This window comes from Carassius gibelio, chromosome A13, assembly GCF_023724105.1.
Source record: "Carassius gibelio isolate Cgi1373 ecotype wild population from Czech Republic chromosome A13, carGib1.2-hapl.c, whole genome shotgun sequence".
Classification (NCBI taxonomy): Eukaryota; Metazoa; Chordata; class Actinopteri; order Cypriniformes; family Cyprinidae; genus Carassius; species Carassius gibelio.
In genome coordinates, this window is record NC_068383.1 from 16,296,939 (window position 1) to 16,324,123 (window position 27,185).

Below are 27,185 nucleotides of genomic sequence, written 5' to 3' on the forward strand. Positions count from 1 at the left end.
CATGGGAATTTGAGGCTCCAATTGTGGGATTATTGGCATTAATCGTGGATTTTCCACTAGAATGCAACAAAGACCGCTGACATAATTGTTTCTTTCTTCTAGTCTTTTCTGCATAATGATATAATGCGAGCAAAAGTTTATCACCCTCGCAGCGGGAAGAATCACGATCCAAATAAATCAATGCATGAAACTAAGAACTCACATTGATGAGGTTTACCCAGGATTACCTTTTATCAACGTGTGCGTGTGGTCCTCCTGCCCCAGTTAGTTTAACCAAGAGCCACTAAGTATTTTATTATATATTTATTATACTGCTATAGCAATCCATTGTTAGAATTGTCTGCATTTTTATTATAGCAGTATAATAAATATATATAGCAATGTATCGTTAGAAAGAAAAAAAATCACTGAAGACTGCAACATTTTTTCACTATACCTTTTTAATGTATCAACCAGGAGGACCAACATCATGTATTAAACGCTATTGTTTTCTATTAACAACAGAATAAATGAATAGATTACAGGGATCCAAATCAATTGTTCTTGGTTCATTCATGGAGAGCCGTCTAGGGATCAGAAAACACTGCTGAGATTTAGCTGACCCCTAGTGGCCAAAATGATGAACTGCTGATAAGGTCTGAGGTTTACTAACATAACCACGGGTTCTTATTCCGGTTTCATTTGACACAAAAATCATGATATTGTTTTCTGCAGTATAAGAATGAAATAACAGAAATTTAATGAGCAAATGACTTTATTGATAAAGTTTTTTTTTCATATTTCTAGAGGGCATACAACCACAGCATAAGCAGCAACTACAGCATGGACAGCTGCAAAGAGAACCTGATGATTTCATCTCAAAACCTCATCTCCACAACTTTGACATCATGTCTGCATAAGCGTTCATGTTCTACAACATCCGCACCTCAAAGAAAAAACATCTACGTAATTTTGTGTGACCAATTTAATCCTCTAAGCATGCATAACAAAAAGGAATGAGATACTTTTCAAATGTAAGTTATTAAAAAGGGTTGAAATATAATTTGCCATGTCTGAAAACCCATTGCAAGTGTTGTGATTTTATGGCAAAGCTTGTATTTCATGTTAATGTAAGCAGTGATCTGTACTGATTAGAGAACACATCAAGGCTTAGTACAACATCTAGCCAAAAAAAAAGAAATTTTTGATGCTTTATCATTAGCGGCGGACAGTGGTCCAGCCATCATCATCTGTCTCGTTCTTGATCCGGCGCAGATTTTCCTTATCTTTGTCAGAGCGCCAGGTGCTCTTCTCACCGCCATCACGGTCCCGTTCGCGTGGTCTGGGAGGAGCTTCTCTTTCGTCCTTGCGCTCATCTCCACCACGACGCCATGAACCACCTTTGAATTAGGAATTAAGATGTAAGAACCGGACCTTTTAAAGGTACCTCAAGCATATTCACTGGATCAGCTGTCACATGGTTTTGGACTTTATACTGACACCTGCTGTCACGAATGCATGAAGTCTGCCTTATGTTATTTACGGCTTCTTTTAAACAGAACTGCTTATCCTGTTTTGTTTGAAACAAAAATATCAATAAATAACATGGATGTTATTGGATTCAAGTGGAATTTTCAGACTTCGGGATGAATAATGGTGCTTAGTACGCATGGTACAGCTCGGCTCGCATTTCCACTGCAGTTTAGTACCGCTTTAGAGTGGGTGGGATTATTGACTTCATTAAACTTTTTTCCTTCCGCACCGTCCCATCAAGCTCTCACTGGATTCGCTTCCTGACGATCAACAAGAGGAACATCTGTACTTCCTCAACAGACCACAGAACAGCTATCCTTTTATAAAAAATGTACACTCATTCAAAAAAGTTGTGTTTGATCCACTGTTGATTTAACCAAGTGGTCCTAGTGTCTCTTGTCGCAAGTTCAAAGACGCAGGTAATGACAAATCTCTTCGACCAATCAGTGTTCAGCAGGGTTTACACGTCACCTTTTGGTAATGATACAGCCGTGCCAAACTGTACCATGCAGAGGAAAAGTGTTGAACCAGTATGGCTACGTTTGAGGCATTTTGCACTGCTGTGGTATCGTGCATTTGTAGCTGCCACTTGAGTTAGCTTGTTCTGTAAGATTTACTTCTGCAATTTAGTTTAAGTATTAGTGCTTTAAAATTCTATCATTTCTATTATAACTCGTTACTCATGACTCCACACTATAAAACAGCTTTTCCTGGGCCACTGATACAGCGGTTTCATCAAGACAAAATGTGAAGCTTTTACTCAAATAGGTCCAAAAAAAATAAAAAAATAAATAAATAGGTTGCATCTATGTGCAAACTTAGATGAAAAATATATGATTGCACCTTTGAAGATGTTTAAGGCAGATCATAAGACTAACCTTCATCAAGCTCTCTCTGGGGGGCTCTGGGTTCACGGTCTCGGTCATCTCTGCGGTCCCTCACGTCACGGCGTTCACCACGGTCAAATTCTTCACGGCGAGAGTCACGCCAACTGCTCTGCTCCTCACCACCACCTCTTCTCCAGCCACCCCCTTCTTCCCTGAACATGCACACACATTCACATTAAACTTAGCACATTAGGACTTAATACTGCTAAGCAAAACAGAATCAGTAAAAAAAAAAATAGTTTTATTATAATTAGGGTGTAACCTAAATATTAAATCATGAAAAAAAATGTATGCATATCTATTCTGTACAACTTTCAGATGCTCATTCAAAATGCAACCATGCACTTAAATAACCATCTACAACAGATTACAATGTAAACATCATGACAAACATTGCGATAATTCATCAGAAGTGCATCATAAGCAATTGCATGGCATAAATGTGAACTGCTTTGAAACCACAAGCCTACGAATACGCAACAGAAGAATACGCAACAGTGCAATGTTTTTTACTTTGAAACAATAAGCGCCCACGTCATATCCTTTTGAACTTTAATAATCACAATAGGCCTTAAGGCGATTCCTATTTTACCATTTCCACCCCTAAAACGATAATTATAGACTTTTCTTAAATCATTTAAATCTAAAGGAAAAAAAAGAGCTGCTGAGACTCTTCATATGAAGAATTCAAAACAGAAAAGCCTTTAGAAACTTTTATTTTTCCATCCTCACCCCTATAAATATTAATTAGTTTTATTTACATATAATTTGTTTTATTTTTTACCTTGGAGGGCGTCGATCTCTAAATCGGTCTCCCTCATGACGGTCATCTCCTTCACGCTCACCATCATCATGGTCAGTATCACGAGGAGGTCCCCAGCTTTCTTCCCGAGCTTTCTCTCGCTCTCTCCATCCACCTACAAAAGGTTACAGAGTAATCGGATAACAAACAAAAAAAAAAGACATGCAAATGAGTATCATTTAAAAAAAAAAAAAAACAACTGAACTAACTACAGTTAACAAAAAACTACATTTCATTAATTAAATACAATATAAAGGGGTCATTAAATAAATAAATAAAGGCCCACTTATATCAGTAAGTGGTCTTTTTCCCCTCTCTTACTTAGGTTTCCACTAATCCTTCCTCTGACCTCCAGAATAATGTTTTTTTTTTTTTTGCTATACCTTTCAAACCAATGCTGAGCTTAATAACAAGCTGTGGGTTTAAACTGTCCCATGCTTCCATTAAAGATGATTGCATCGTGACAGGAAAATTTGATTCCTTGTGATATGACCCCTTTAACACACATATTTGGGAGCATGCCCTCAGCGAGAAAAAGAGAAACGTAGCTACCATCGGAGATCACACCTGGTCTCCCAAGAGGTTTCCAGGGTCTAGGGTCATCTCCACGACGTGGTCCAGAGTCATCCATACCCCTGCGGCCTCCCCTCTCATCATCCCCTCCTCTTCTGGGGCCCCAGTCATCATCTGCCCCACGTCGGGGCCCTCTGGGTTCATCCATGTTTCTACGGGGCCCACGCTCATCATCAAAGACTCTTCTTGGGCCACGGTCATCATCACCTCGTCTGGGGCCTCGGTCATCATCCATTCCACGCCTTGGTCCACGGTCATCATCACCTCTTCGGTGACCTCGGTCATCGTCAAAGACCCTCCTGGGACCACGGTCATCATCAAAGCCCCGTTTGGGCAGACGGTCATCGTCAACTCCTCGGCGCGGACCTCGTTCCTCATCAAAGCCACGGCGGAGTCCTTTGTCATCTGAACCACCACCACGACGAGAGCTTTCTCCTCCTCTTCGGAAGGGCACTTCACGGTCATGGTCTTCCCGATCATTGTCTTCACGGCCTTCATTCCCCTCTTGACGCCAAACACTGGGAGAATTTTTTTTTTTTTTAATTAAAATCAATTCTCTTCATTCGTTTTTAACCTTTTTCCTTGAGCATCAGGTTATCAATTAATGTGGAAACTCACCGGTCAGCAACAGGACGTCGCCATTCTGATTCACCCTCACCACGCTTCCTCCAGCCGCCTCCTTCTTCCCGTTCACCCCAGTCCTGCAAAGAAAAAGATTCAAATTTAAACCAAGAAATAACTACAATCCATTGCTTATCTTGTTAAAAACAGAAGTATACAGCATTTATTTTTTTCAAAAAAATTAATACTCTTCACCAAGGGTGCATTAGTCTCAGCCTCAGACGTCACGCCCACGGACCGTTGGCTAAATGTCTAATGCATATGGGACACAAAAGTGGAAACACTTCAGGAATGTCAAAGTCATTATCAGATTGGTTGAACTCTACAGGATTTCCCAGAGACGTTTGTGACGCGTTCTTTAACGTTCCACCTGGAAACGAAGATACCGTGGCGAAAAACCCCCTCACGAAAGAAGCATTGCGATTACAACTGTGACGAACAGCGCTTGTCAGGATCAACTAAACGTTGGGTTTTCTAAGTATGTGAAAGATATAAAGTTTGCGACATAGAATCTTTAAAATACGTCCGAGAGTTTTACACACTGGTCTGTTCAACCTGAAGGACTATGAAAGACTAAGGGTGCATTAAATAAAAATAAATAAAGATTTCTATTTCAAACAAATGCTGTTCTTTTAAACTTTTTATTCAATGGTACTGATAGTGTATAACACATTTGACACAGGATTCTTATGAGTTACCTTGGTGGGTTTTTCTTCTGGTGCCTTCCTTTCCTCTTCCTTGCGGCGTTCACGCTCCTCAATTTCCTGTTGCCGGGCACGCTGCTTTCGCTCCTGTTCCTCCAGCTTACGCAGGCGCTCCTGGTATTCGCGTTCTTCCTCTTCTCTCTGCTCCTGTTCCAAGCGTTCCCGCTCTTCCCGCTCTAAAACACAAAATCAAAGATAAAATCAAAAATGAAAAGAGGAGAGCAAAAGTTAATACATCAAATAAGATATTAACATTTTTAAAAAGTATTGTTTAATGTTTCAACCGTTAACTGAGGTTGATGAACAGCAAATAAGTACCTTTTTTGAGCTGTTCCTCATGGATTCTCTGAGCTTCCTCTTCTTTCTGGAGATAGAAGGCCTTTCGCCGGTCCTCCTTGCGCTGCTTCTTTCGCTCCTCAAGACGCTTCTTCCTCTCCTCAACCATACGTTCTTGGAACTGCTTGAGTTTTTCCTGGGTACAGGAGAAATGATCAAATCTTAGCTACCTTGAGCATCAACATTTTAACCGTCAAAGACTTTATGCTACTACTAAAACATCTTATACAATGTTTATACTAACTACTGAAAGCAAATTTATGATCTGTAAAACATTAACGGAATAAATTACACTTGAAATTGTTTACCTCATAAATGAAGCTTCGAGCAGCTTTAATTTTAGACAGGAAGTTCTCCTTGTCCTCCATCATCCTTGACATTCTCTGTTTGTGCTCCAGCGCCTTCTCACGCTCCATCTTCATATTGCTGATCTGAGCAACAGACAGGCACAATAACCTTTAGCTTCAATTACAATAAACATGGCACGATTATATTTTTCAACATGTCCTCATTTGGGTGATCCTTATAAATGACTGAATCAAACTATAACCAGACAATGGCCAAGTAGTGCCGAAAGAAAGATTTCAAACTACAGTTAAAGTGAAAGTATGTTTAAGTAAATTGGGGGGGATTGAGACTTTTTTTTTTTTTTTTTTTAGCAAAAAAATGTAAACATGGACCAGATTCTGAAAAGTGCAAAAAGCAGTATGTGATTATTACCCTCTCTTCCTCCTGCAGCTCCCATAACTCCATGTCTTTGATGCGCTGCTCCTCATAGGCTTTCTTGATCAGAGGAATCTCCTCAAGGCGCTTGGCTCTCTCAAAGTAGTCGATCTGGAATATGCATATCAGCATCACTTCAGTGTAATATTCAGATATCATCTACTCAGCTGCAAAGAATTAACTAATCCTTTTACTTTCAAAATATTTACCAACATATTTACAATACTAAAATACTACATAAATATTTAATGGAAGCTATACCTTCTTTTCCTGGTTTTTCAGACGCTCCTGAAGCTCTTTCTTCTCTTTTTCTAGTTGTTCTACCTGTTTGGCCATGATGAAGTCAGGGTCCAGCTCTTCCAGATCCTACAACATAAAATTAACAATTAAATAAAAAATAAAGTTTTCCACTGATAACACAGTCGACATATAAAAATCAAACAGTCTGGCGTGTTCTAAACGCCCACTTCCCTGACAAATTGAGTACCTCAATATCAATGTCTTTAAAGGCCTTGGCTCCCAGCTCAGTCTTCTTGATCTGCTCCAGTCTCTCACGCACGGTCTTCTTTTTGATTTGCTCGTGTTCTTGCATGATGCGCTCCTTTTCTCGCTCTTTGGCCTCCTGTCTAAGACGCTCTTCCTCGGCCTTGCGCACTTTCTGCAGCTCTGCCTCGCGTTGCTCCAGCTCCTCTTTCTCCCTCTGGATGTTGAGGCTCTCCAGACGCTCTTTTCGTTCCTCAATCGTTTGACGGCGAGCAAGGATGCGCAGATGCTCTTTGCGGGCATTCTTCAGGTAGGATGTGATGGCCTGCTGACTCTGTTCCTCGTGTTCTTGCTGTGGGCAAAATTAGAGCTGATGAGGAAACTGAAATATAGCACTAACCAGCAGAGAGATAATCGATTAAACTTAGCAGTAGTCTTACCATTAGGGAGGCAGGTTTGATGACCTGGATGGCTTTGGCCAAGGAGGATGACATGGCAGTGAGTTGATTGCGTATCTGTTCAGAGGGCATGTTCTGTAGGAATGGGCCTACTGGAGAATCCTCTTTGGTAGAATAGTTCAGATCGGAGCCAAAACTCAGTGTACGAGATGTATGATCAATGCGTACCTTTTGGTAAATACACAAATTTTAAGTCACTACAATAATCTGGACAATCGGGAGAGTCTCCTTGACCACATTGATTCAGGGGGCTTTCAAAATGGCAATTTAGTTCAAAACAGAGCAAGGTTCACATGAAAAATTGTTAATGAGAACGTGGTCCCGAGACTGCCTGAAGGAGGTGGTCGGAGTTCGGTTGCACTCGGCCTCTTGCGTGGTTCACATGAATATGAAAACATCACAGACTCAGGTTTGCACTTGTTCAGGGAGTAAAGTAACCTGCACATGTGTTTTTGCAGATTACAATATATTATCGTCAATAAAACACAAGAGTGAGCCTGCAGTATATTCGATGTAGCAAATGCAACCAGGAACAATCGCACCAGGGCTCGAACCGCAGCAAACGTGCCCATTGTAAAAGCCCCCTTAGAGATTGTGTGGGGAAGATAAACAGTATTTTTTTTTGGCCATACCTGTAGGTCACAGTGCCGTGCTGCATCAACAATTGAGCGCTCCAGCTGGAAAGCATCGACGAATGGTACCAGAGATGCTAACCTGCTGAACTCAATGCTCTGGTAGATCTGAGCCACCTGGAATATTAAAACCAAGAAGACAAGATTTTAAGATCTGCAGAAGAATGGAGCATGCACAGATTCTCCAAGTAATTATTAAAAGTTTGGGGGAAGATGATCAAATCCACCTGTTGTAGCAGTCTGAGGATGGTGTTGTTCTGCAAGTGAGGAACGTAATGCTGCAGGTCAGATTCTTTCTCAACCTGGTCCCTCACCCAGTTCAGCACCTAAAGCAGCAGCAAGAACACATACACTACATGAATATATCTTTAGTATTTGTTGACATCAAGAACACTATAACACTGAAGACTGCTGTGCCAAAATGGTCTAACAAATGAACCACTCTTCTTAACATTTAAGTTTATGAAAGTCAATAGTTAATAGAGTTTTAATGTTTAGCATGAGCAAATGTTTGTTTTATTTTACCGTGGATATGTACATGATTCTTATAAGCTCAGAAAAAGAAAAAAAACACTGACTGGAATAGACATTAGTCACATGATATAATTCTAATGTGGCAAATAAATCAAGTGTCACTCACCTTAGTCACTCTTCCACAAAGTTTTAGAGGGTGGAAGTCCACCTCCAACCAGTTGTAGAGCTCTTTAACTTCAGGAACAACATACTGAAGCAGGTTGAATCTCACCTATGACAAAAGTAATGCGCAAAAAGGTTCTCAAACTTTTTTTAATAAACCATAAATTTAAGGGATTACAAAAATTAATGGACAGAAAATATATTACCATGTCATTTATGAGACTCTGGCGAGTGGGTGGAGACTGAAGGCCAAGCAAAGTAGCCAGTCTGCGGTGTTTCTCTACAATGATGCCATCCATGTCCAACAGACGAGCGATATCGGTGCGCTCAGGGGTGATGGGAATAGACAAAGTGGCCAAAAGCACTCGAGTGGACATTCTGAATTAAATAAAACACACAGCAATTGATACTTCGAAGCAAGTCTCAATCAACTAATAAATAATCAAGCAAAACTTTCTGATTTCAAGAAATGGATACGTACAGTAAAATTGCAGCAAAATTATAACACAAAAAAAAAAAAAAAAAAAAAGACACCTTGTTCAAGCTGATGATTGCTCTTATTTAATGCTCACCTCTGCATCTCATCTGGGGTAAGGTTCTTGCGCATTTCCCGGGAGAGGTGATAAAGTCGGTGTAGGGTGCAGGCATGGAATAAGGCATTGCCAGACTTCCAGAATACAGTGGACACCTTATTGTAGTAATTGGCCATAAGCTGGGGTTTAGGGGGCTTCTTTGAGAGGGCAAACAATCCATGGATGTCTTCAACTGCTTTGAATGCTTCCTGTGTTGATTACAAAGAACGTAAGCAACCGGTATAACCAGTAAGTCATTAAAGCTTGTGCAACTAAGAAGAACCAATAAGTGTATAGTGCAAAAAGGCAGGATGTAATTTTTTTTCCTCACAAATGAAACCCATCCCATCTATCTTTTTCAGTTATCAATAGTTTTGTTTTGTGAATGTAAAGCAATCTCCTTTGCACTGTACAAAGTTTGACAGCAGCAGCATAAATGAAGACCGTACTGAACTGAATATATTTATATTACGTTATAAACAATAATATAGTCTTTTGTACATTGGTGCCTAGCAGTGGTAGGTGAGTTACTTTCAAAAATTAATTACTATTACTAATTATGTCATCAATATTGTATTTAAATTACTTATTACTCTGTCTGAAAAGTAACAGATACTCAATAAGTAACTTAATTATTCAAATCAAATCGCTAATTAGGCTACATCTTAAAACCCCTATAAACCTTAGAAGTAATTAAACTATTATATACAACATATCTGAATAACAAAAACACTTCAGAAAAGTTAAACAATTCATTTCAGTTTGGCAAGATGTTTAGGAAAAGTCCAAGTAGTAAAATCCATACAAGTTTATGTAAAAATAACACAAGGGTGTTTGCGTGCATGTGACTGAATATAATTAGCTCAGATACAGAAGACCATACCTCGCTTTAGTTTCATACAGTAGGAAGTACACACACCTGCCACAGCTCCATGCTAATAGCGCTGTCCAGCTGGACCAGACGTGTCTCGAGATGCATGGACTGGCTCTCAGGATTGTTCAGGTTAATAGCAGTGCTCTGGTTGTGATGTCGTTGGATCTGTCCCAGGTGCATTCGCAGGTTGTCACACAGCTTACGGAACTCTGCTTTACGGGTGTACTGCAGGCAAAACTTAAACGCTGAAGAAGAAACATTTGTGTTATAAATTTGCGCACAGAAGAATATACATGTTAGGTATCATATAACACGATTACCATATATAATACAATGCCGTACTAATTCTACAGGTCCATGTTCCATAATTCTACACATAAACCATTATCTGTACCATATGCTAAAACTCCCAAGCGCAAATGTTTTTGTGTTAGATGGGCTTTACACTAACCTTGCTGAGCAATGTCATGGTAAAGGCGCTCCACTTTGGAGTTATTCCTTAGCAGGTCCAGGCACTGGCGGTACGACTCCCACAGGAACTTGACCCAAGGTGTAAGCAGAAGTCTGTCAGTGCGGTCTTGAGTGTCTTCACCACTGACGGCACTCAACAGAACACTGAAAAACATAAGAAAAAATAAAAACAACAACAGTCAGCGCTTCAGATAATCTTTTACAGAACACAATCACATTGATAGAACCATTCCCTTCAAACGAAGACTGAACATGTTTTGTCTGCATTTAGTGTAATGTAGTGAAATTCTGAAATTATATATAAATTGCACTAATAATAAAAAGATAAAAAAATAGCAATTTACTATAGACACATCAGTAGGAAAGAACTGTTAGAGCCTTTAGGATCCTGTACCTTTCTGGGGTCTGAATGTTGTCCAGATCCTCAATGTCCAGCACCATCTGCTGAGACTCCTCTTTCGCTGTCTCAGTCTTCTCTTCTGCAAGTTTCAGGTAAGCACGGACCACATCCTCCAGAGATTTGATATTCACCTGAAGCACAAGCAGAGGAGCAGTCAGTCATTTGGACTGAAGGACAGAACTTACAATTGACTAGTCGTTATTTCGCCTGTACAGAAAATAGATGTAAACTTTACAACAAAAAATGACTGCAAAAGCACTATGACACAAATTACTATACTTTAAAGTCATAATGAAACAGAAGCAGCAAAATATTTTTTCATATTGTGACGTTCACTTGAATGTAATGGATTATTGAAAAATAATTTAAAAAATAGGTTGTGTTCTATTCATTAGTTTTTGATTAGACTTTGAGCCAGAAGAACACAAATTTTAAGTGGATTAAAAGTTTAGAGAAGTCCTGCAAAAATCACCAGAGAGAAGTCTGTTGTTTTATGACATTTTGATTAAACACTAAAGCAAAAACATTGGACATTTTTTTTTTTTAATTACCTAATCACAAGCATATTTATTAGATCTATAACGTGCATTTAGGATATAGATGATTTTCATGCAAGACTCTACAATACATGTTCTATTTTTTGCTCAAGTATATAATAATTATGGTATCAAACCTGTTGACAGATGTTCTTGTACTGATACAGTCCCTCCTTTGCCAAGTGGCTCTTGCGCAGGTCCACACAGAGCTCGAGGTATTTGAACATGATCGGCTCGTGTATCTTCTGCCATGTTCGGTGTTTTTTGCTCTTGATGACATCGTAGAGCACATCCAAAGCTGGCTGCTTTTTACCAACTTCAAGAAACTCTGGGGGAAAAAAACAATACGGTCATGACCAGCACACTCTTTGAGAATGTGTTGATTTATTACATGATATAAAGCATCCAGATGGGCCTGAATCACTGAAAAATGTTTCATGATCTTCCTTAAGTATTTACGAATCATACAGCCCTCAAATACCACTTTCAACACAAATAGGTTATTTACGGCTGACTATGATATCGAATAAGCAAGACTGTTACAGCTTTAAGGATTTTTTCAGTGTATACTGATAGTCGTCACTGCTAAGCTAGCGGAATGGAAAAGCTTGCTAACACACATGGTAGCATTAACAAAAACGCTCTCTGTCTTTATTTTATCAGTAAGTGTGCAAAATATCTATACTTAATAAACTTGTCCTTTCTCGGAGTACGGTAAGTAGATGAATAATATATGACACAGTAATAAATGAGATTTAATATGCTGCATCATACGTGACACACGGGCCTAGCAACTGTGACATCCGGCCTGCTAGGAATATGGCTACTCCAGCACGCGCCATATCGAGCTAACGGCTAATTCACGACTACAGCTCCAGAGACGGCCGCCGACAATATTCACTCACCGTTTGCACGCTTAAGAGCGTTCTCCGGTCTCTGGAAATAAGCTGGCATTGTTATGGCTTGCTAGCAGGCAGTTTTCAGATAGTCGAGGCTATTTTATTGACTCTGCCTGTCCATCCGCGCCGTGACTCCTAGCCGCGCAAGCAAGAAAGGACTAGCGCACGCACGTGAACTGCGACGGAGACGAGAGTTCCCGTATGTGCGCGTACACGCTTCCTCCCCGCTGTCTGCAGTTCAGATGACAGACATGATACTTAAATATAGTTTGCAATAAAATCACAAGTTATGAAATTTTTCCCAAGACGAGTCTTTATTGCTATTTGACACTGTTTCTTTTTCTTCCCTTTTTTTTTTTTTTTAAATATTACACATTTTATAAGGGGGCATTGTTATGGCTGACCTTAATATTTGACCTTTCAGTATTTTTCTCAGAAATTATCAATAGGATACACAGAGCCCTAACCCTTAAAAAAATACTATATATTGTAATCATTAGTAATTCATGAAAATTAATCTGTGTACTATTATTACAATCTAAGCATTTGTATTTGTACATATATTCTAGTTTCCCTTTCGAAGAGTCTTGCCTATGAGGTAAACTTGTGTTTACTCTAAATACTGGATCCTGATTTCTTCACATTCATGTAGCTGCCTGCACAAACAAATGGTGCTTCACCCCGCCAAAAGGAGAGGGGCCAACTGCTATAAGTCAGCTTTCAGCACCATTTCATCAGACTTTTTCTCCTTCGGTGCAAAGATAATTTCCTAAATGGACTCTGAAGCCGAAGCAAGAAGCTTGAAGCCTCCTTGCGTAGAAAAGCCGCAGCAGCAAAAGAACGTCAACTACCAACAAGTGCTTCCCCTGTGGCCATACCATCTGATGACAATAAGAGCAAATTTCATGCAGCATTGTTGCAAATGTTGCATCACATGTGTGGCTCATGCAGGGAACCCTGCTTGACTCAGATGGGCACGGTGAGAGTGTGGCTTGCCTGGGTAGCCCTCACAGGGACAGAGTGCTCTCACTGCGAGAGAATGAGTCTCGCCTTGCTTCACTTGCAGATCACCATCTTTCATGAAGGTGGTCCTCCCTCAGTCTGCTCTCCCAATTAAATGGCCCTTTTCTTACTGGTGTGCATGGAATGAGGACCTATCTTATTGTAATGTGTCATCCGTGTTAACCTTCCTGTAAAAGTTGATGACTTGCTGAAAAACACACCTTCCATGCTCAATGTATATTTGGCAGCCTGTCAGTCTGCAAGAATTACGTTTTTGTGGGGAGCCGGGGGTTTAATCTGCCTCGTTCACATACTGTGACGACCTGGGACTTATCCTTAGTCATTACCCTTTTGGTTCTTCCCAGTTCAGAGGATGAGCAGGGTCCCAATCCACTCTACCTGTTCTGGGCTCTTGGAGTGTATGTGGAGTGCTCTTGCCTGTTTCATATGTTTCGGACGTCCCTCTAAAGGACTACTGGTTACAAAGCAGAGGCTATCTCATTGCATAATGGACACTATAGCCCTTGCTTTTGCCTAGAATGTCCCATAGGAGTAAAGGCCCACTCAAATAGTGGAATGGCCTCTTCCTGGGCTTGGTCCAGTGGGATTTCTGTTATTGCCATAAACCTTCACCGGATTTTATAATTTATATTATCCTGCCCTTTGGCATGGATTTTGTCTGTGTAAATTACCTAATCACGTCTATGAATGGAGAAGGTTCCGTTATGTAGTCCACAGCATAGTGGCATCCAACACGGGTGCTCAAGGGCTGGGCTCGCAGGGCAGCTTTGTTCTGCACTTGCTTATAGAACGGCGCTTTTGGATGCAGTCCCCATAACATGTCCAGTGCAACAGGAGAGACAGCTGAAAGGGAACGCTTCATTTACTAATGGAACCTTTGTTCCTTGAGATAAGGGAACAAGCATTGTGTAGGCTGCTGTGCTATAAGTCTGCACGCGAATCGATGTCTGTCACTATCAGTCGAAAGGTTCTGATGAAATGTCGCTCTGAGCAGACTTGTATAGCAGTTGGCTCCTCCCCTTTTGTCAGTTTTGAAGTTCCATTTGTTTGTCCAGCTACGCAAACGTGTACACCTCAGGCTTCAGTATCAGAGTAAACATGAGATTACCACATAGTGTTTAACACAATGGGAGAGAGTTAGTAGAGTTTATGTTAGTAACTGGAGTGTTACATTTCAAATGCATAGTTCACCCGATTTTTTAAATTAATGTTTATTTTGGATATTATATAGTTTGTACTTTCTGTCAAAAAAGATGCTGAATCTTAGGAAAATCTATACAACCGTATTATCGTTAGTGCACTGGGGACAGAAGACATGAAAGGTTGAATATGTATAAAAATAAATAATGTTAAATAAATAATGTAAATAATGATTATCACATTAAGTTTAGTGGTTTTATGAAAAACAGAAGTTACTTTTTTTGTGAAATAATCTTTTGATTATGGGTGAGTTTGCACAAATATAGAAAAGTTGCTCAAAGTTTTGCGGAATTTACAATTATTGACATTTTTATTTCAGCCCTTAAAATAGCAAGCTGAAGAAATAAAGTAATGTAAAAAAAAAAAAAAAAAAACTTAAATCGCACCAACACGCTAGATGGCAGTATGTCGTTGGATCGTTTAGCTATACTTAGAGAAATAAATCCAGAAGAAGAGTGTTGATCACTTGACCGGTAGCGGATTCCTACTGTTTAGGATAAGTTTTTGTTTTATGTGTTTGTCGTTTTCCTCTTTTCTTTTGATACGTATATTCGCGGGAATAATTGCATCTCAACAACTGGTTCACATACACTGTAATGCTACAAACTTTTTTTTGTAATAATTGGTTACGCTCGGCTTTCATGGGAAATCTGGACTCAACGCTTTAACATCTATTTTGCAATAAGAACCGTATTTTTTGTACATTATAAGTTAATCGTTGTCTGTATAAACTTGTCCCGGCATATTCGACAATGGGTTGTGTCTGTTCGCGCTGACACTTGCATGTGTTTTCCAAACTAAACATAAATGGTTTATAAATCATTGAAGTATTAGAAACTGATTAACGTGGATAAGGAACAGAATATGGCTACATCTGAGATGATGCTGAGTCTTGGACTAATTGGTAAGATTATAATTGATTATTAATAAAGATATTTTTATTATGAATACATTTTATGTATTAAACCGATTTCTAACGCAATATTTTGTAATTAAAATCCTCATATTTTTTCCAAAACCAGTATGACTTTCATCTGTTGAACACACAAGGGGAAGTTTGTCGAAGTGACAATCAGTCACCATTTACTTGCATCATGTGGGAAAGTGAATGGTTACTGAGACTGTCCCTAGTATTCGGTCTAACATTTCATTTTGTGGTATGCAGAAAAAAGGCCTCATGACAGAATTTACATTTTTGGGTGAACTATCACTTTAATTGTAGAATAATAATTATTTTGGCAGTAACTTGGCTTGTCCCCTTTACACAGAGAAAGATGTAAATGCAGACACACTCTGGGTTTGGTGTTATCCTTCCATCAGTGCTGATCTGCGAGAGATTCTGTTGAGAAAATGTTGCCTACCGTTGAACAATCAGGTGCTGCACACATTTGTGTTTGGACAATACTGCCGAACCTGGTACTACATCACCACTGTCGAGGTTCAGGAGCCAACCGCACTTAAAAAGGTACAAAACTTTATGTTTTGGACTCCACTACCAACCTGAAAGCTTACAAACATGTGACCGTATAATGCTACAGGAATAGTTCAACACATAATGAAAACTTTGATCATATTAATATTTTTTGTTAATTTACTTTTCTTTTTTTTCTTTTTTTACTCAACTTTATATCACTTCAAACGAATGTTGATACTGCACTTTTCCATTTAATGTAAGTGAAGCTGTGAAGCTCCAAAAAGTGACAAAAAGCATCATACCAGTAGTCCATACATCAGTATCATGTGAGGAGAAGACAGAAACCTAAACCATTATTCACTGATAATTGTTTCTTATTCACATGTGTATTCTAATTTGGAACATCAATACAGAAGGTTAATAAATGAGTCAACTATTCCTACAGTATAATCCAGTGGTGCTCAACCAGGGGTCCCAAGATGACTTAAAAAAGACAAAACATGAAAATAACTGTCAAGATATTCCTTTCTTAAATTTACTCCCTCACCATCTCTTTGTTTCCTTTAAAATTGATGATATGATGAAAACCACGCCAGCTTGCTAATTTACTTCAATTTCATTCAAAGGTGACTCATTTCTCAATAGTTATCACAGCTAAGGACTTTAACCCTGAAAAATATGCTGCATTCGGTAGAGTTCTGTGCAGGTATGTTTCATTTATGTACAAAACCATTTAGTGCTTGTGTGGAGCTTCAGAAATGAGTCATTATTTCTTTCACTCAGCATCTTTTGTTTGTCATCACACAATTTCTAAGGATGCACATAGTGTTTTTGAGAGTTTGTGATGTTTCATCTGTCACATTGTGTTTGTTCAGGACGTATATCAAACATGGAAGTCCTGTGAAGATGATGGAATGCTACATTGCTGTTCTGACCAAAGGGATATGCCAGAGTGATGAGAACGGCTCCTTCCTTATCAAAGATTACGACATCAGAAAGGCCTACCTGGCTGGATCCTTAAAAGGTTAGGGGGAACCCTTAAAATGAACAAGCCCTACTCTCTATACACGGCAAGAAATGAGCAGCTAAAATCACATAACTCTGGCACCGTGGACATTTGCTCCATATGGCTTTATGATTGTTATTTTGGAAATCCTTCAAGAATGTGTCTTAATTCTTTAAAAAATATAAATGTATATAGTATGTAAGTTTTCTTTATTCTAGACTTCATGAGATGTTAAATTTTTATTTTAGATGTTGTGTCCCAGTTTGGTATGGAGACCATCATCCTTTATACAGCACTAATGTTGAAAAAAAGAGTAGTGGTCTATCACCCACGTATTGAGGCGCTGCTGGAGTTCACAAGGTAACCACGGAGATCAGCATTCACTTGACGTGAAATCAAGACTGATTCTATTTACTTTCTTAATTTACATTTGACATTGACATACAGTAATCCAAACCAGAAATATGCCAGATTAAGGAAGTAAAATGGATTGCAAACAGCATTTCACGTTGAAGTTTAGTATGTCCTGTTTTGTTTGTACAAATAGATTTGTTCAAGGTGCTTGTGGTTACGGTTAGTGGTTTACACTATTGTTCGAAAAAAATAAATAATTTGTGTGCTTACGAAGCATGCATTTATTTGATCAAAAATACAGTAAAATGGTAATATTCTGAAATATTACAATTTAAAAAATAATTTCCGTTTCCGTATATTTTAAAAATGTAATGCTTTCTTGTGATGGCAAAGTGACATTTTCAGAAACCTTGATACATTTCCGAAATCTTTGATGAATAGAAACTTAATAAAGAAAAGTATTTGTTTCAATTATATATTTCTATCGAATTGTATGTTTTTGCCTATGATAATGCCTTGCTTAACAAAAGCATTTATTTCTTTAAAAAAAAGAATATTATTGTATGATTATGGTCATGCACTAAAAATAATTTGTGGTAACAGTGTTTGTTTGTCTTTTTAAAACCAGAGCTCTTCCTGGATTGGTATGGCATAGAAAAGACTGGTCCATCCTCCACCCCTTTGTTCACCTGAATGATAATGAGCTGGAAAACCTCAAACTGTGTACAGGTATGGACAACTGCTCCTCCCAAAACAAACACTTGCTGCATTTCTGAATTTCTCTGTTCTTTGTCGCTGTAGGATATGTTGCAGGCTTTGTCGATCCTGAAGTCCGAGACCGATCAGATCTGTATGATGTGTATGTTAATCTTCCAGACAGTGAAATCACTGTGTCACAAAGTGCCAAAGGTGAGAGAGCCAGTTTTACATACTGACTGGGATGTGGATGTTAAGTCACCATACCTCACTCTTCCTTATGTTTTCAGAGGCAATGGCTATGGGCAAACTCCATAAAGAGATCGGCAACTTCATTCTCCAAGCTGCAGAGGACACCGATCGCATAGATGCACAGGTTATTAAGGTGACGTACAATACTAAGAAACTATACTAAGTACAAATACACAAAATACAGCGGTAGCACAACCTACATTTTGAAGCATTGCAACAATTGTTTGTAATCCAGCACCTTTTTAAATCTGTCTCCAGGATATTTCAGTAAAAACTAAGGAGATCCTCAGTAACCTGAAGTCTCTTGCTGATGAAGCGGAGAACTCTAAGTTGACTTTGGAGACCCTGAAGCAGCGGCACTACCCTCCAGCGACGGAGAACTTCCTCTTTCACTTAGCCGCCGCTGAGCAACTCCTGAAGATCTGACCAATCAGTGCATCCCGTCCAACTGGCATGCCTCACAGTTACTGATCCGAGAGGAACTTACCATTCATTGTGTAATCATAAAATTAACTAACATTTGAAATAATTTCAGGTGTTCTGAACAGGGCAAAGGTCATTTAAGAACATAAAGATTTGTTATAAAGATATAAAATACAGCTATAACATGATAACTATACCTCATGGGTGTAATTATATTGAATGTAACATTTCTAAGTGGTTTGAGATAAATAATTCAGAATCAAACCTTTTGGTAGCACTTGGATTTATATGCTGTCGTCTGTAAGCATTCCGGAGGTATCTAATTATTAAGTTGTTCTTAACCTTAATTTGGCATGCTGTTTGTACTTTTAAAATATTTAATCATTGCACATCAAAGTGAAAGGGCTGACGGTTGCCTAGTTCATGCCTAACTAAAAGACATTTGTTATGCTGTTAAATAATAAAAATGTTATGTCAATTGTTCAGTCAAAACTAAAATACAGTTGCTCTAATGAGGGTCCCATAAAATTATGTAAATAAATGAAACACTGAAAACCAGTTTTACTTAACTATTGAGTGCCAAAACCTCAGCTTAAAGTTATGATGTTAATTAAAAAACCTGTATGTCTATTGATTTAAGAAATCTTTTTATCATTATATGTTCAAATGACAAAAGACATTCCCCATGTTAGATGTTCCCACATTTTGCATTCCTATTGGTTGTTCATATTATTGATTTTGACTTTATACATTTTTATTAATCTCCTCATTAATTTGACAGCCCCTTGTTATCAAGGGCTATTCTCCATGACTAAACAGATCATAGATGATATTCTGATCATATGTGTGCAATATATCCTGAAAGATGTTCAAACTGTATTCTCAGATTTCTTAACCACTGTCCTCATCCTTTACATAAAATGCAGTTTTTTCTGTGACCATTAAATGTATATATAAAAAATGTATGTAAAACTTAAAGTAGCCTCCTTTTTGTTGAAATACAATGGACTTTTAGTATACTAATTTAGTTTAATGTCAGCAAGGTCTGCAATAAAATTCACAGTCAAATATGAAAGTTGGCAATGGCAACATTACAGTCCTCTGTGGTAAAACAGTTCAGTTACCGTCAAGTGACTGAAACTCCTCCCTTTAAACGCTTCTTCTTTATCTGTTAATAAAAAAATAGGTTGGATCTGAATAATGCTTATCAAAGGAGTTGGATAATGTGCTTTTTGATGAAAACATTCTGAGAATTTATTCAATTTAATGTATTTACGAAATTAAAATTATAGCATATGATAACCTAGTTTGTTATGAATCTGCACATTAGTTTTCAAATGTGTTACCTTGCCAAACTGTGGAAAAAGACTGAAGGATACAGGAATCATCAGGCCAAAGATAATGGCAGTACTGATGTGCCGAACAGGAGCGATTATCATTGGGTTCCTCTGGACAAATGTCACCCTGAAACATTGATAGCAGAGTTCAAATGATCGCACTCAAAACGTTCAACTTGTAAAATGGAAAGCAACCCATTTTGACTTGTACCTTTTAAGGAGAGCCAGCAGTAAAGGTGGAAAAGCTGCAATGGTGCCAAAGAGAGTCGCTCTTGAGAGGGCTGTTTCTTTTATGGCCTGTGACCAACACAAAGGATACATATTTAAACAGTTATAAGATAAGGAGCTTTGGTGGCATAAGTTTTTCTTGTAGTCTCACCTTAGAACCAGCTGCCTTTGAGACTCCAACAGGATTGCTGTTAGAATCAAACACTCGTATTCCATTATCGGCCTCTTCACTTCTCACCACCATTACACTGAATGCAGCTAGACAGGCTAGAAAACCACATGTTTGGTTCAAAACGTTTCAATGTCATTATAACCCTAGACGGCACACTATAGACAGAAATATGTATGAAATGGCATAACAATATGAACACACTCTGCTGTAGATGAATTATGTGCACAAGGATCTAGAGAAGGGCTCAACCACAGCACCAATGAGTCTAAAACACTTGAGTATAATCTGAAGAAGAGCCTGGAAAGAGAACATATTCAGGTCACACTTCACCCCAAAATCTTTTAATTAATATTTAATTCTAGTATTTTCCCCATCAAAACATTAATTATAATATATATATATATATATATATATATATATATATATATATATATATATATTTTTTTTTTTTTTTTGCATTATGACAATGATAATTTGAAGAATTTGTGCACGTAATTGTCATTAAAATTACACATATTATCTTGCATAATTTATTATTATTTTAATACATGTCTGAATGTTCTAAATAAGGATTTAATTTCATTAAGATGAACATAATCACCGGTTACTTTGGTTTTGTGTTGGAGTGTAACATGACCCGGACATGAACTTTGAACCTTGACAGGTTTCATGAGATTCTAACACCTGCTGTATGTCAACAATAAACCGAATATAAAATAATCAGATGAAAACAGTTTGTTGAGCCAGGACTGTCTCTCACTCTCGCAAATGTTGAGTAGGCAACTGTTCCAACAATAAGAATGGACTGCTTCATTGACGTTTTGTTATCCTAAGCAAAAAAGTGAAATAACAATGGTTAAAATAATCTGCCAAGTCACACAAAGACCAGTTTTTAATATCATTTAAATGTAATTAAAGGCAACACTGTTTACCTTAGTCACTGTTGCATTTCTGTTAGCATGGTTGAATCCTGCACAGTATGTCTGAAGCAAAAACTACAGCAAAAATTCTTACCAAAATAGTTTATTGACAAGACATAAATGAAGACATAAATGTAGAATGTACTTACTTGCCAGAACAATGCAGGTTTAATGCCTTTGTGGGGTATTAAACTTGAAACAACCTGTAGAAATCTTTGTCTACAAAAAATCTAATTTATCTCTTTTTTTCTTTTACTTTTTATTTTAGAAAGCACATTTGGACAGCCAGTCACTGCTGTAACCAACATGTCATTGACTGACACATGTCCCACACTTTTACCTGCGATTACTTGTCGAAGCGGAAATCATTCTTTACACAAATGTTCCATTTTAATCTATTTATATTGAGACATTGATTTATATTTAGATACCAGTCCACATGTGTTATGTGGATTTGGAGAAGGCATTCGACTGTGTTCCTCGTGGCATCTTGTGGAGGGTGCTCTGGGAGTGTGGGGTCGGCGGCCCCCTGCTTAGGGCTATTCAGTCCCTGTATGACCTGGAGCAAGAGCTTGATTCGCATTGCCGGCAGTAAGTCAGACCTGTTCCTGGTGCATGTTGGACTCCGGCACGGCTGCCCTTTGTCACCGGTTCTGTCCATAATTTTTATGGACAGAATTTCTAGACGCAGCCAAGGGCCGGAGAGTGTCTGGTTTGGGGACCATATGATTTCGTAGCTCCTTTTTGTGGATGATGTTGTCATGTTGGCCAGGACCAGGACCTTCAGCGTACACTGGGACGGTTTGCAGCCGAGTGTGAAGCGGTTAGAATGAGAATCAGCACCTCCAAGTCCGAGGCCATGGTTCTCAGTCGGAATAGGGTGGATTGCCCACTTCAGGTTGGTGGAGAGTTCCTGCCTCAAGTGGAGGAGTTCAGGTATCTTGGGGTCTTGTTCACGAATGAGGGAAGGATGGAACGGGAGATTGACAGACGGATTGGTGCAGCTTCTGCACAAAGTAGCTGAGCTGTGAGGCAAAGCTCTCGATTTACCGGTCAGTCTACGTTCCTACTCTCACCTATGGTCATGAGCTGTGGGTCATGACCGAAAGGACAAGATCCTGGATTCAGGCGGCCGAAATAAGCTTTCTCCGTAGAGTGGCTGGGCGCTCCCTTAGAGATAGGGTGAGAAGCGCGGTCACTCGGAGCTCAGGAGCTCAGAGTTGAGCCGTTGCTCCTCCACATCGAGAGGAGCCAGCTGAGATGGCTCAGGCAAACGCCGGAGGGACTATGTCTCCCAGCTGGCCTGGGAACACCCCTGGGTTCCCCCAGAAGAGCTGGAGGAAGTGGCTAGGGAGAGGGAAGTCTGGGCGTCTCTGCTTAGACTGTTGCCCCCACGACCCGGCCCAGGATAAGCGGATGATGGATGGATGTAAAAAAATAGATCATGTTGCACATTGCATTGTTTATAAAAAAAGGAAAAATAAACAGATAAATTGCTCACAAGCTACGAAATTATAATATAAATTTTTTTTTTTTTTGTATGTTAAGAGCCTAATTCTAGAACTGTCCTCCTTCAGGTTGTGGTCCTTTTGGCAGCTGCACCAAATTGCATATTTTTGCTGTGAATAAACGTTTTTTTTTTTTACACCCGAGGAAGCTCCATATTCTCTCCGTTTCACATAAGCCATAAAACACTTATGATCAAATATAAAAAACAAAACATAAAAATTGGCATGTAGGTGCATGTGTGAGCTGCGCAACTAATGCAAAATTAGTAGCTGCTTTGATGCTCAAGGTGTTTTTGCGCATTGCATTAAGTCCATTGGTAAGATGGCAACCACCATCGGGAGACTTCTTGGGACTTCTGTAAGTTTCGTTTAGCAGTAGCACTAAGTAACACATTTGACTCAAACGATTATTCCGAGGAATAAGTCTTGCTTTGCATCTCGGCGCAAATGTGATTAAGTGTGATTCTGTTAGTCGTCGTTTATTTAGCAGATACGTCGTTTCACAATGTTTAACCTTTAAACTGCTTTTACAGTATAACGTCCACTCTTCACATTACTGTCAGACGAATTAACGTACCAGTGCATAAACAGTTGTTTATGCATATATTTTGCAAATCATTCAAAAAATGATTTACAGGTTTTAATGTATTTTAATCTAACATGAAAAGTAGACAGTTTATGTTAGGTAAATATATATGAAACGTATAATCTCTATAAAACATTTGTGCATCACTTTAAAAAGCATCCAAGTGTACAGCATTCGTGGAATGTGCCTCTTGTTCAGTGAGCCTGTAAAGTTTTCAATATTTTACAATGTACACATGATGCACAGACATGGTGCTGTCTGTTGAACAGTGATATAACCAACTCGGTCATGCATGTCCTTCCTTTCCACAACAGGCAGGAAGAGCTGCAGTTCATGTACTGGAAGCTTTGGTCCCATACAATAGAGCATCAGTCATCAGGGTTCCAAAACCCTTTGCTTGCATTGCTGCACAAAAACCTTGCTTCTCAATCAGTAAGTCTTTAAACTTCATTCTATTTTTGCTTTTAATTAAATCAAATATCTTTACAAATCCAATATGTGTGTTTGTAAATATCCGGCGCTGCTAGATGGGCCCCTGCAGTCACTCAGCCAGCCCCTCACTTCAAAGCTACTGCTGTTCTCAATGGAGAGTTCAAGGAGATCAGCCTAGATGATTTCACGGGCAAATACCTGGACCTTTTCTTTTACCCACTAGATTTGTAAGTGTACATATTTCACTCTCTTTCTAAATATCAATATGTACGTTTTCTGTTTTGATCTACAGCTTGGTGCATTAAACAATCTAATTATACTTGAGTAAAGTTCGTTATTATAGAATACTTAGGAAATGTCTCTGAAGAAATAAATATGGACTGTGGAAATACAGCATGCACTTATGCCTAAGATAGTCTCAGCTTTCAAAAGAACAGAACTTACATGACTTATTTAAATAATTAGAAATGTCTCATTTTTATCAATTATTCTATAATCATTCTTAATTATTTACTATTGAGTTACTTATTTGTAATGCTTAGTCATTTCTGCCCACTTGGCAGCACATTTGTTTGCCCCACAGAGATCATTGCCTTCAGTGACAAGGCCAACGAGTTTCATAATATAAACTGTGAAGTAGTTGGTGTGTCTGTGGACTCTCACTTTACCCACCTGGCATGGACTAACACCACCGAGAAAGGTTAATAATTTACTTTGCATTCAACACATTCTCAATTCTCTAAATAGGATCAGGGAAACTAGCAACAGAAATGCCCAATTCATAGCAAATCTTAAACTCACTGGCTAAACTCTGGTTTATCTGTAGAGTGGAGGATTAGGGGAAATCCACATTCCCCTGTTGGCTGACCTCACAAAGCAAGTGTCCAGGGACTATGGGGTCCTGCTGGAGGGTCCTGGAATTGCACTAAGGTAACATGCAGTCATTAAAAAAAGAGAGAAAAAAAAAAAGTAGATCTTACACTTATTATATTAAAGAAAGATGAATTTGCCATCACACCATTTGTTTATTCTACCGAAAAGTGCAATCAATTACATACTTATTTGTGTGTAACTCTTATGGTTCCCATCAAATACTCGGCTGTCTTTGGGCAGAAATTTTAATTATGACAATTTTTAACTTTCATATATAAACCATGCCTACATAACCTCAAAAACAATGTTTATTTCTTTTTTTTCTCTTTTTTACAGCAAGTTAATATTGTGTTTAAAATGTCTTTTAAGACTTCACATGGAATATGACATGAAGAACCAGAAATTATTTTTTCTGTTTTTAAACTGGGAGGAATGAGGTTTAGAAAAAGGCTTTGCCAATTCTCAAACTTTTTTTTTTTTTTTTTTTGTTACATACTGTATTTACACAATGGAACATAAGAAAAATAAGAACAACAGCTGGGTCTAAGTGTGTCTGCACTTAGTAACCATGAAAACATCTAGTAAAGTGTACAGTAACTTCACTTTGTACAGTATGTATGCAGAGATTTAGCATGTGTGCCTAAATTGTGTGAGATTCACAATTTTGGTTCAGATCATGGATACAAAAATAAGCACAAAACAGACGGCTGTCCAAGATAATGACTAGCCTTTAAACTCTTTAAATAAAAAAATTAAATAAAAAGCTGATGACTAACTCCTCTATGAGCAGCACAAAGTCAATGAAGCACTTATTTTTGAGACCATTCAACAAGATGCAAATGAACAAGGGTAGTGATGGGGGTCACCTAAAGTGTAATAATGCTTAAAAAACAAAAACAAATAGAATCTGATCATATGATCTGGTGAAAGATTCATGCAATATCAGGCAAGATGTAACTGTGCCACCAAGCCCACCCCAACCTTAAAAAGAAAAAAGAAAAACCTTAAACTGACTGTCCAAAAAAAAAAAAAAAAAAAGGAAAGAAGACACCCTTTAATAAATCTGTACAACCAAAATACATTTGGGATCTACATCTACAGTTACATTGTTAAGGTTATATACATGGCCACCCCCTCCATATATTATCTTTATGAGCAAACTTCATTCAAACCCAAACAACAACATAAGACTGAACTGGAAAAAAACAACCCATTAAAAACAATCTGCCACCAAGCCATCATTTCAGATCACCAATCTCACTAGAATCTGCTGCGGATAGCAAACTCTGATGTGCCAAGCTCTGTCCCGCACTGGTCTGTGGATCTGAGCTACAGGAAAACAGATGCCCTCAAAAAGGTAGAGCTAAAACCTGGCTGCTTCACAGCATACTGGTTTATCTATTCATTTATGAATGAAAAAAAAAAATATATGTATAATTTTGGAATTTCAAATCACATTATGCTTTTGGTGTGATTCTTTAGCATGTTAATCAATCCTTCAACAATGGCATTGTATGACTCTGTAATACAAAAACAGACAAGCAAGAGGATGGACGTAAACCCCACTCTCCAATATTCTCATATAATAGAACAAAGGCTCTCCATACACTTTGGCCTCTTCACTGAAGAGAGCTAAACTATTCCATCAATAAAGATCTGTTTGAAGGTTTTTAGGTGGGATAGAGTTATAAGAAATAGGAGCAACGCTGTGGTGTACTTTCTTTCCCCTTTTATCTGCATTTACTGCCTGTATTTCTTCTGGAGGGAAAAACGAAAAGCAGTTAAAAAAAAACTAAAATAAAATAAAGTGTCCTGTTTATTACACCTCTCATTTTACCCTTGTGTACGCATCATGCTGCAACTTTTAATTCATTGAGAAAATGGAAAACTAGATTTTGTACAAGATACCACAATCTCTTCTTGCAAAATAAATGGAGACTTTGTGCCCGCTTCGATCAGGAGGAAGTGTCGACTGATCCGCAGCATCCCTGCACAGTTTCTAGTCGATTTTCACATTTGTGTAGATCTTCCTCACAAAGGCACTTGTTCCCATGTAACCCACCGCTCCTAAAACAAAGAGATAAAAAAAAATATTAGTCAATCCCATACATGAACATTTATGACTTAAAGTCTGTGTGAACCAGAAGCTGCTGCCGACTTATTTCAGTGTAGTGACGTATATCCAGAAAAGAATACTGAATGTCCTCTCACTCGCAGCAAACTAATGGTTGGAGGGGAGTGATTAAGCATATTCTGCCCAAGCATTTTGTTTTCTTGTACTCACCACACATGATTCCCAGTGCAGTACTGAACACAGCCATGTACCCAAAATAGAATGATGTCTGAAATAAGCCATACATCCTGGGGAAAAAAATGAGTCTATGCTAATTATTTGTATCAGATTCCACAACACATAGACAATTAATAAATCAAGTAAATGAAAATGAGAAACAATTTCTACAGGTCTTTTCCTTTTCTTACTTTTCAAAGTACTTATATTCCACGTTTCCACCAAAATTATCCAGAACAATTGTACCAGGAGCTTTTTCCAGGATCTATTTTTCCCCCAGACCTGTTGCTTTCTGCGTTTCCACCGCGGTCTAAAGTAGCGTGAAGATTTAGGCAAATAGTCTGGTGACGTA

The 27,185-nt window shown here is 38.5% G+C and overlaps 4 protein-coding genes and 1 pseudogene across 8 annotated transcripts in view; 2 read left to right on the top strand and 3 right to left on the bottom strand.

The window, feature by feature from the left end:
* Nucleotides 1-736: 736 nt before the first annotated feature.
* Nucleotides 737-12,349, bottom strand: LOC128026302 (eukaryotic translation initiation factor 3 subunit A). 4 transcript variants are annotated; one of them, XM_052613274.1, is made up of 23 exons: nucleotides 12,126-12,349; nucleotides 11,358-11,548; nucleotides 10,679-10,815; nucleotides 10,265-10,428; nucleotides 9,859-10,058; nucleotides 8,940-9,148; nucleotides 8,574-8,745; nucleotides 8,372-8,476; nucleotides 7,959-8,057; nucleotides 7,732-7,848; nucleotides 7,082-7,267; nucleotides 6,646-6,993; nucleotides 6,420-6,524; nucleotides 6,156-6,269; nucleotides 5,744-5,866; nucleotides 5,418-5,571; nucleotides 5,094-5,275; nucleotides 4,591-4,647; nucleotides 4,393-4,475; nucleotides 3,754-4,292; nucleotides 3,184-3,316; nucleotides 2,391-2,551; nucleotides 737-1,379 (listed from the first exon to the last, which is right to left on the bottom strand). In XM_052613274.1, the coding sequence occupies exons 1-23, from the start codon at nucleotides 12,172-12,174 to the stop codon at nucleotides 1,198-1,200; spliced, it is 3,810 nt and encodes a 1,269-aa protein (XP_052469234.1). In that variant the 5' UTR covers nucleotides 12,175-12,349; the 3' UTR covers nucleotides 737-1,197. The 4 variants fall into 4 exon arrangements, with proteins under 4 accessions (XP_052469234.1, XP_052469236.1, XP_052469238.1 ...); XM_052613276.1 differs by having other exon boundaries at nucleotides 3,769-4,292; nucleotides 12,126-12,347; XM_052613278.1 differs by lacking the exon at nucleotides 4,591-4,647 and having other exon boundaries at nucleotides 3,769-4,292; nucleotides 12,126-12,347.
* A 2,424-nt stretch (nucleotides 12,350-14,773) lies between these two features.
* LOC128026305 (DENN domain-containing protein 10) lies at nucleotides 14,774-18,751 on the top strand. 2 transcript variants are annotated; one of them, XM_052613282.1, is made up of 10 exons: nucleotides 14,774-15,246; nucleotides 15,365-15,499; nucleotides 15,611-15,807; nucleotides 16,383-16,462; nucleotides 16,632-16,780; nucleotides 17,011-17,122; nucleotides 17,745-17,845; nucleotides 17,918-18,025; nucleotides 18,103-18,197; nucleotides 18,323-18,751. In XM_052613282.1, the coding sequence occupies exons 2-10, from the start codon at nucleotides 15,451-15,453 to the stop codon at nucleotides 18,488-18,490; spliced, it is 1,059 nt and encodes a 352-aa protein (XP_052469242.1). In that variant the 5' UTR covers nucleotides 14,774-15,246; nucleotides 15,365-15,450; the 3' UTR covers nucleotides 18,491-18,751. The 2 variants fall into 2 exon arrangements, with proteins under 2 accessions (XP_052469242.1, XP_052469243.1); XM_052613283.1 differs by lacking the exon at nucleotides 15,365-15,499.
* Nucleotides 18,752-19,496: 745 nt separating this feature from the next.
* On the bottom strand, nucleotides 19,497-20,565 carry LOC128026306 (sideroflexin-4-like). Its single transcript, XM_052613284.1, has 4 exons — nucleotides 20,204-20,565; nucleotides 20,036-20,121; nucleotides 19,834-19,951; nucleotides 19,497-19,655 (listed from the first exon to the last, which is right to left on the bottom strand). Exons 1-4 carry the CDS (start codon nucleotides 20,294-20,296, stop codon nucleotides 19,614-19,616), a joined length of 339 nt encoding a protein of 112 aa, XP_052469244.1. The 5' UTR covers nucleotides 20,297-20,565; the 3' UTR covers nucleotides 19,497-19,613.
* A 2,961-nt stretch (nucleotides 20,566-23,526) lies between these two features.
* LOC128026604 (thioredoxin-dependent peroxide reductase, mitochondrial-like) lies at nucleotides 23,527-25,589 on the top strand (annotated as a pseudogene).
* LOC128026304 (transmembrane 9 superfamily member 3) overlaps nucleotides 24,676-27,185 on the bottom strand; it is a 47,729-nt gene continuing 45,219 nt past the window's right edge. The window contains exons 14-15 of the mRNA XM_052613281.1: nucleotides 26,828-26,904; nucleotides 24,676-26,610 (exon numbers count right to left, since the gene is read on the bottom strand). Coding sequence (XP_052469241.1) covers nucleotides 26,543-26,610; nucleotides 26,828-26,904 — 145 coding nt within the window. The 3' untranslated portion in view covers nucleotides 24,676-26,542. The remainder of the gene's footprint in view (nucleotides 26,611-26,827; nucleotides 26,905-27,185) is intronic.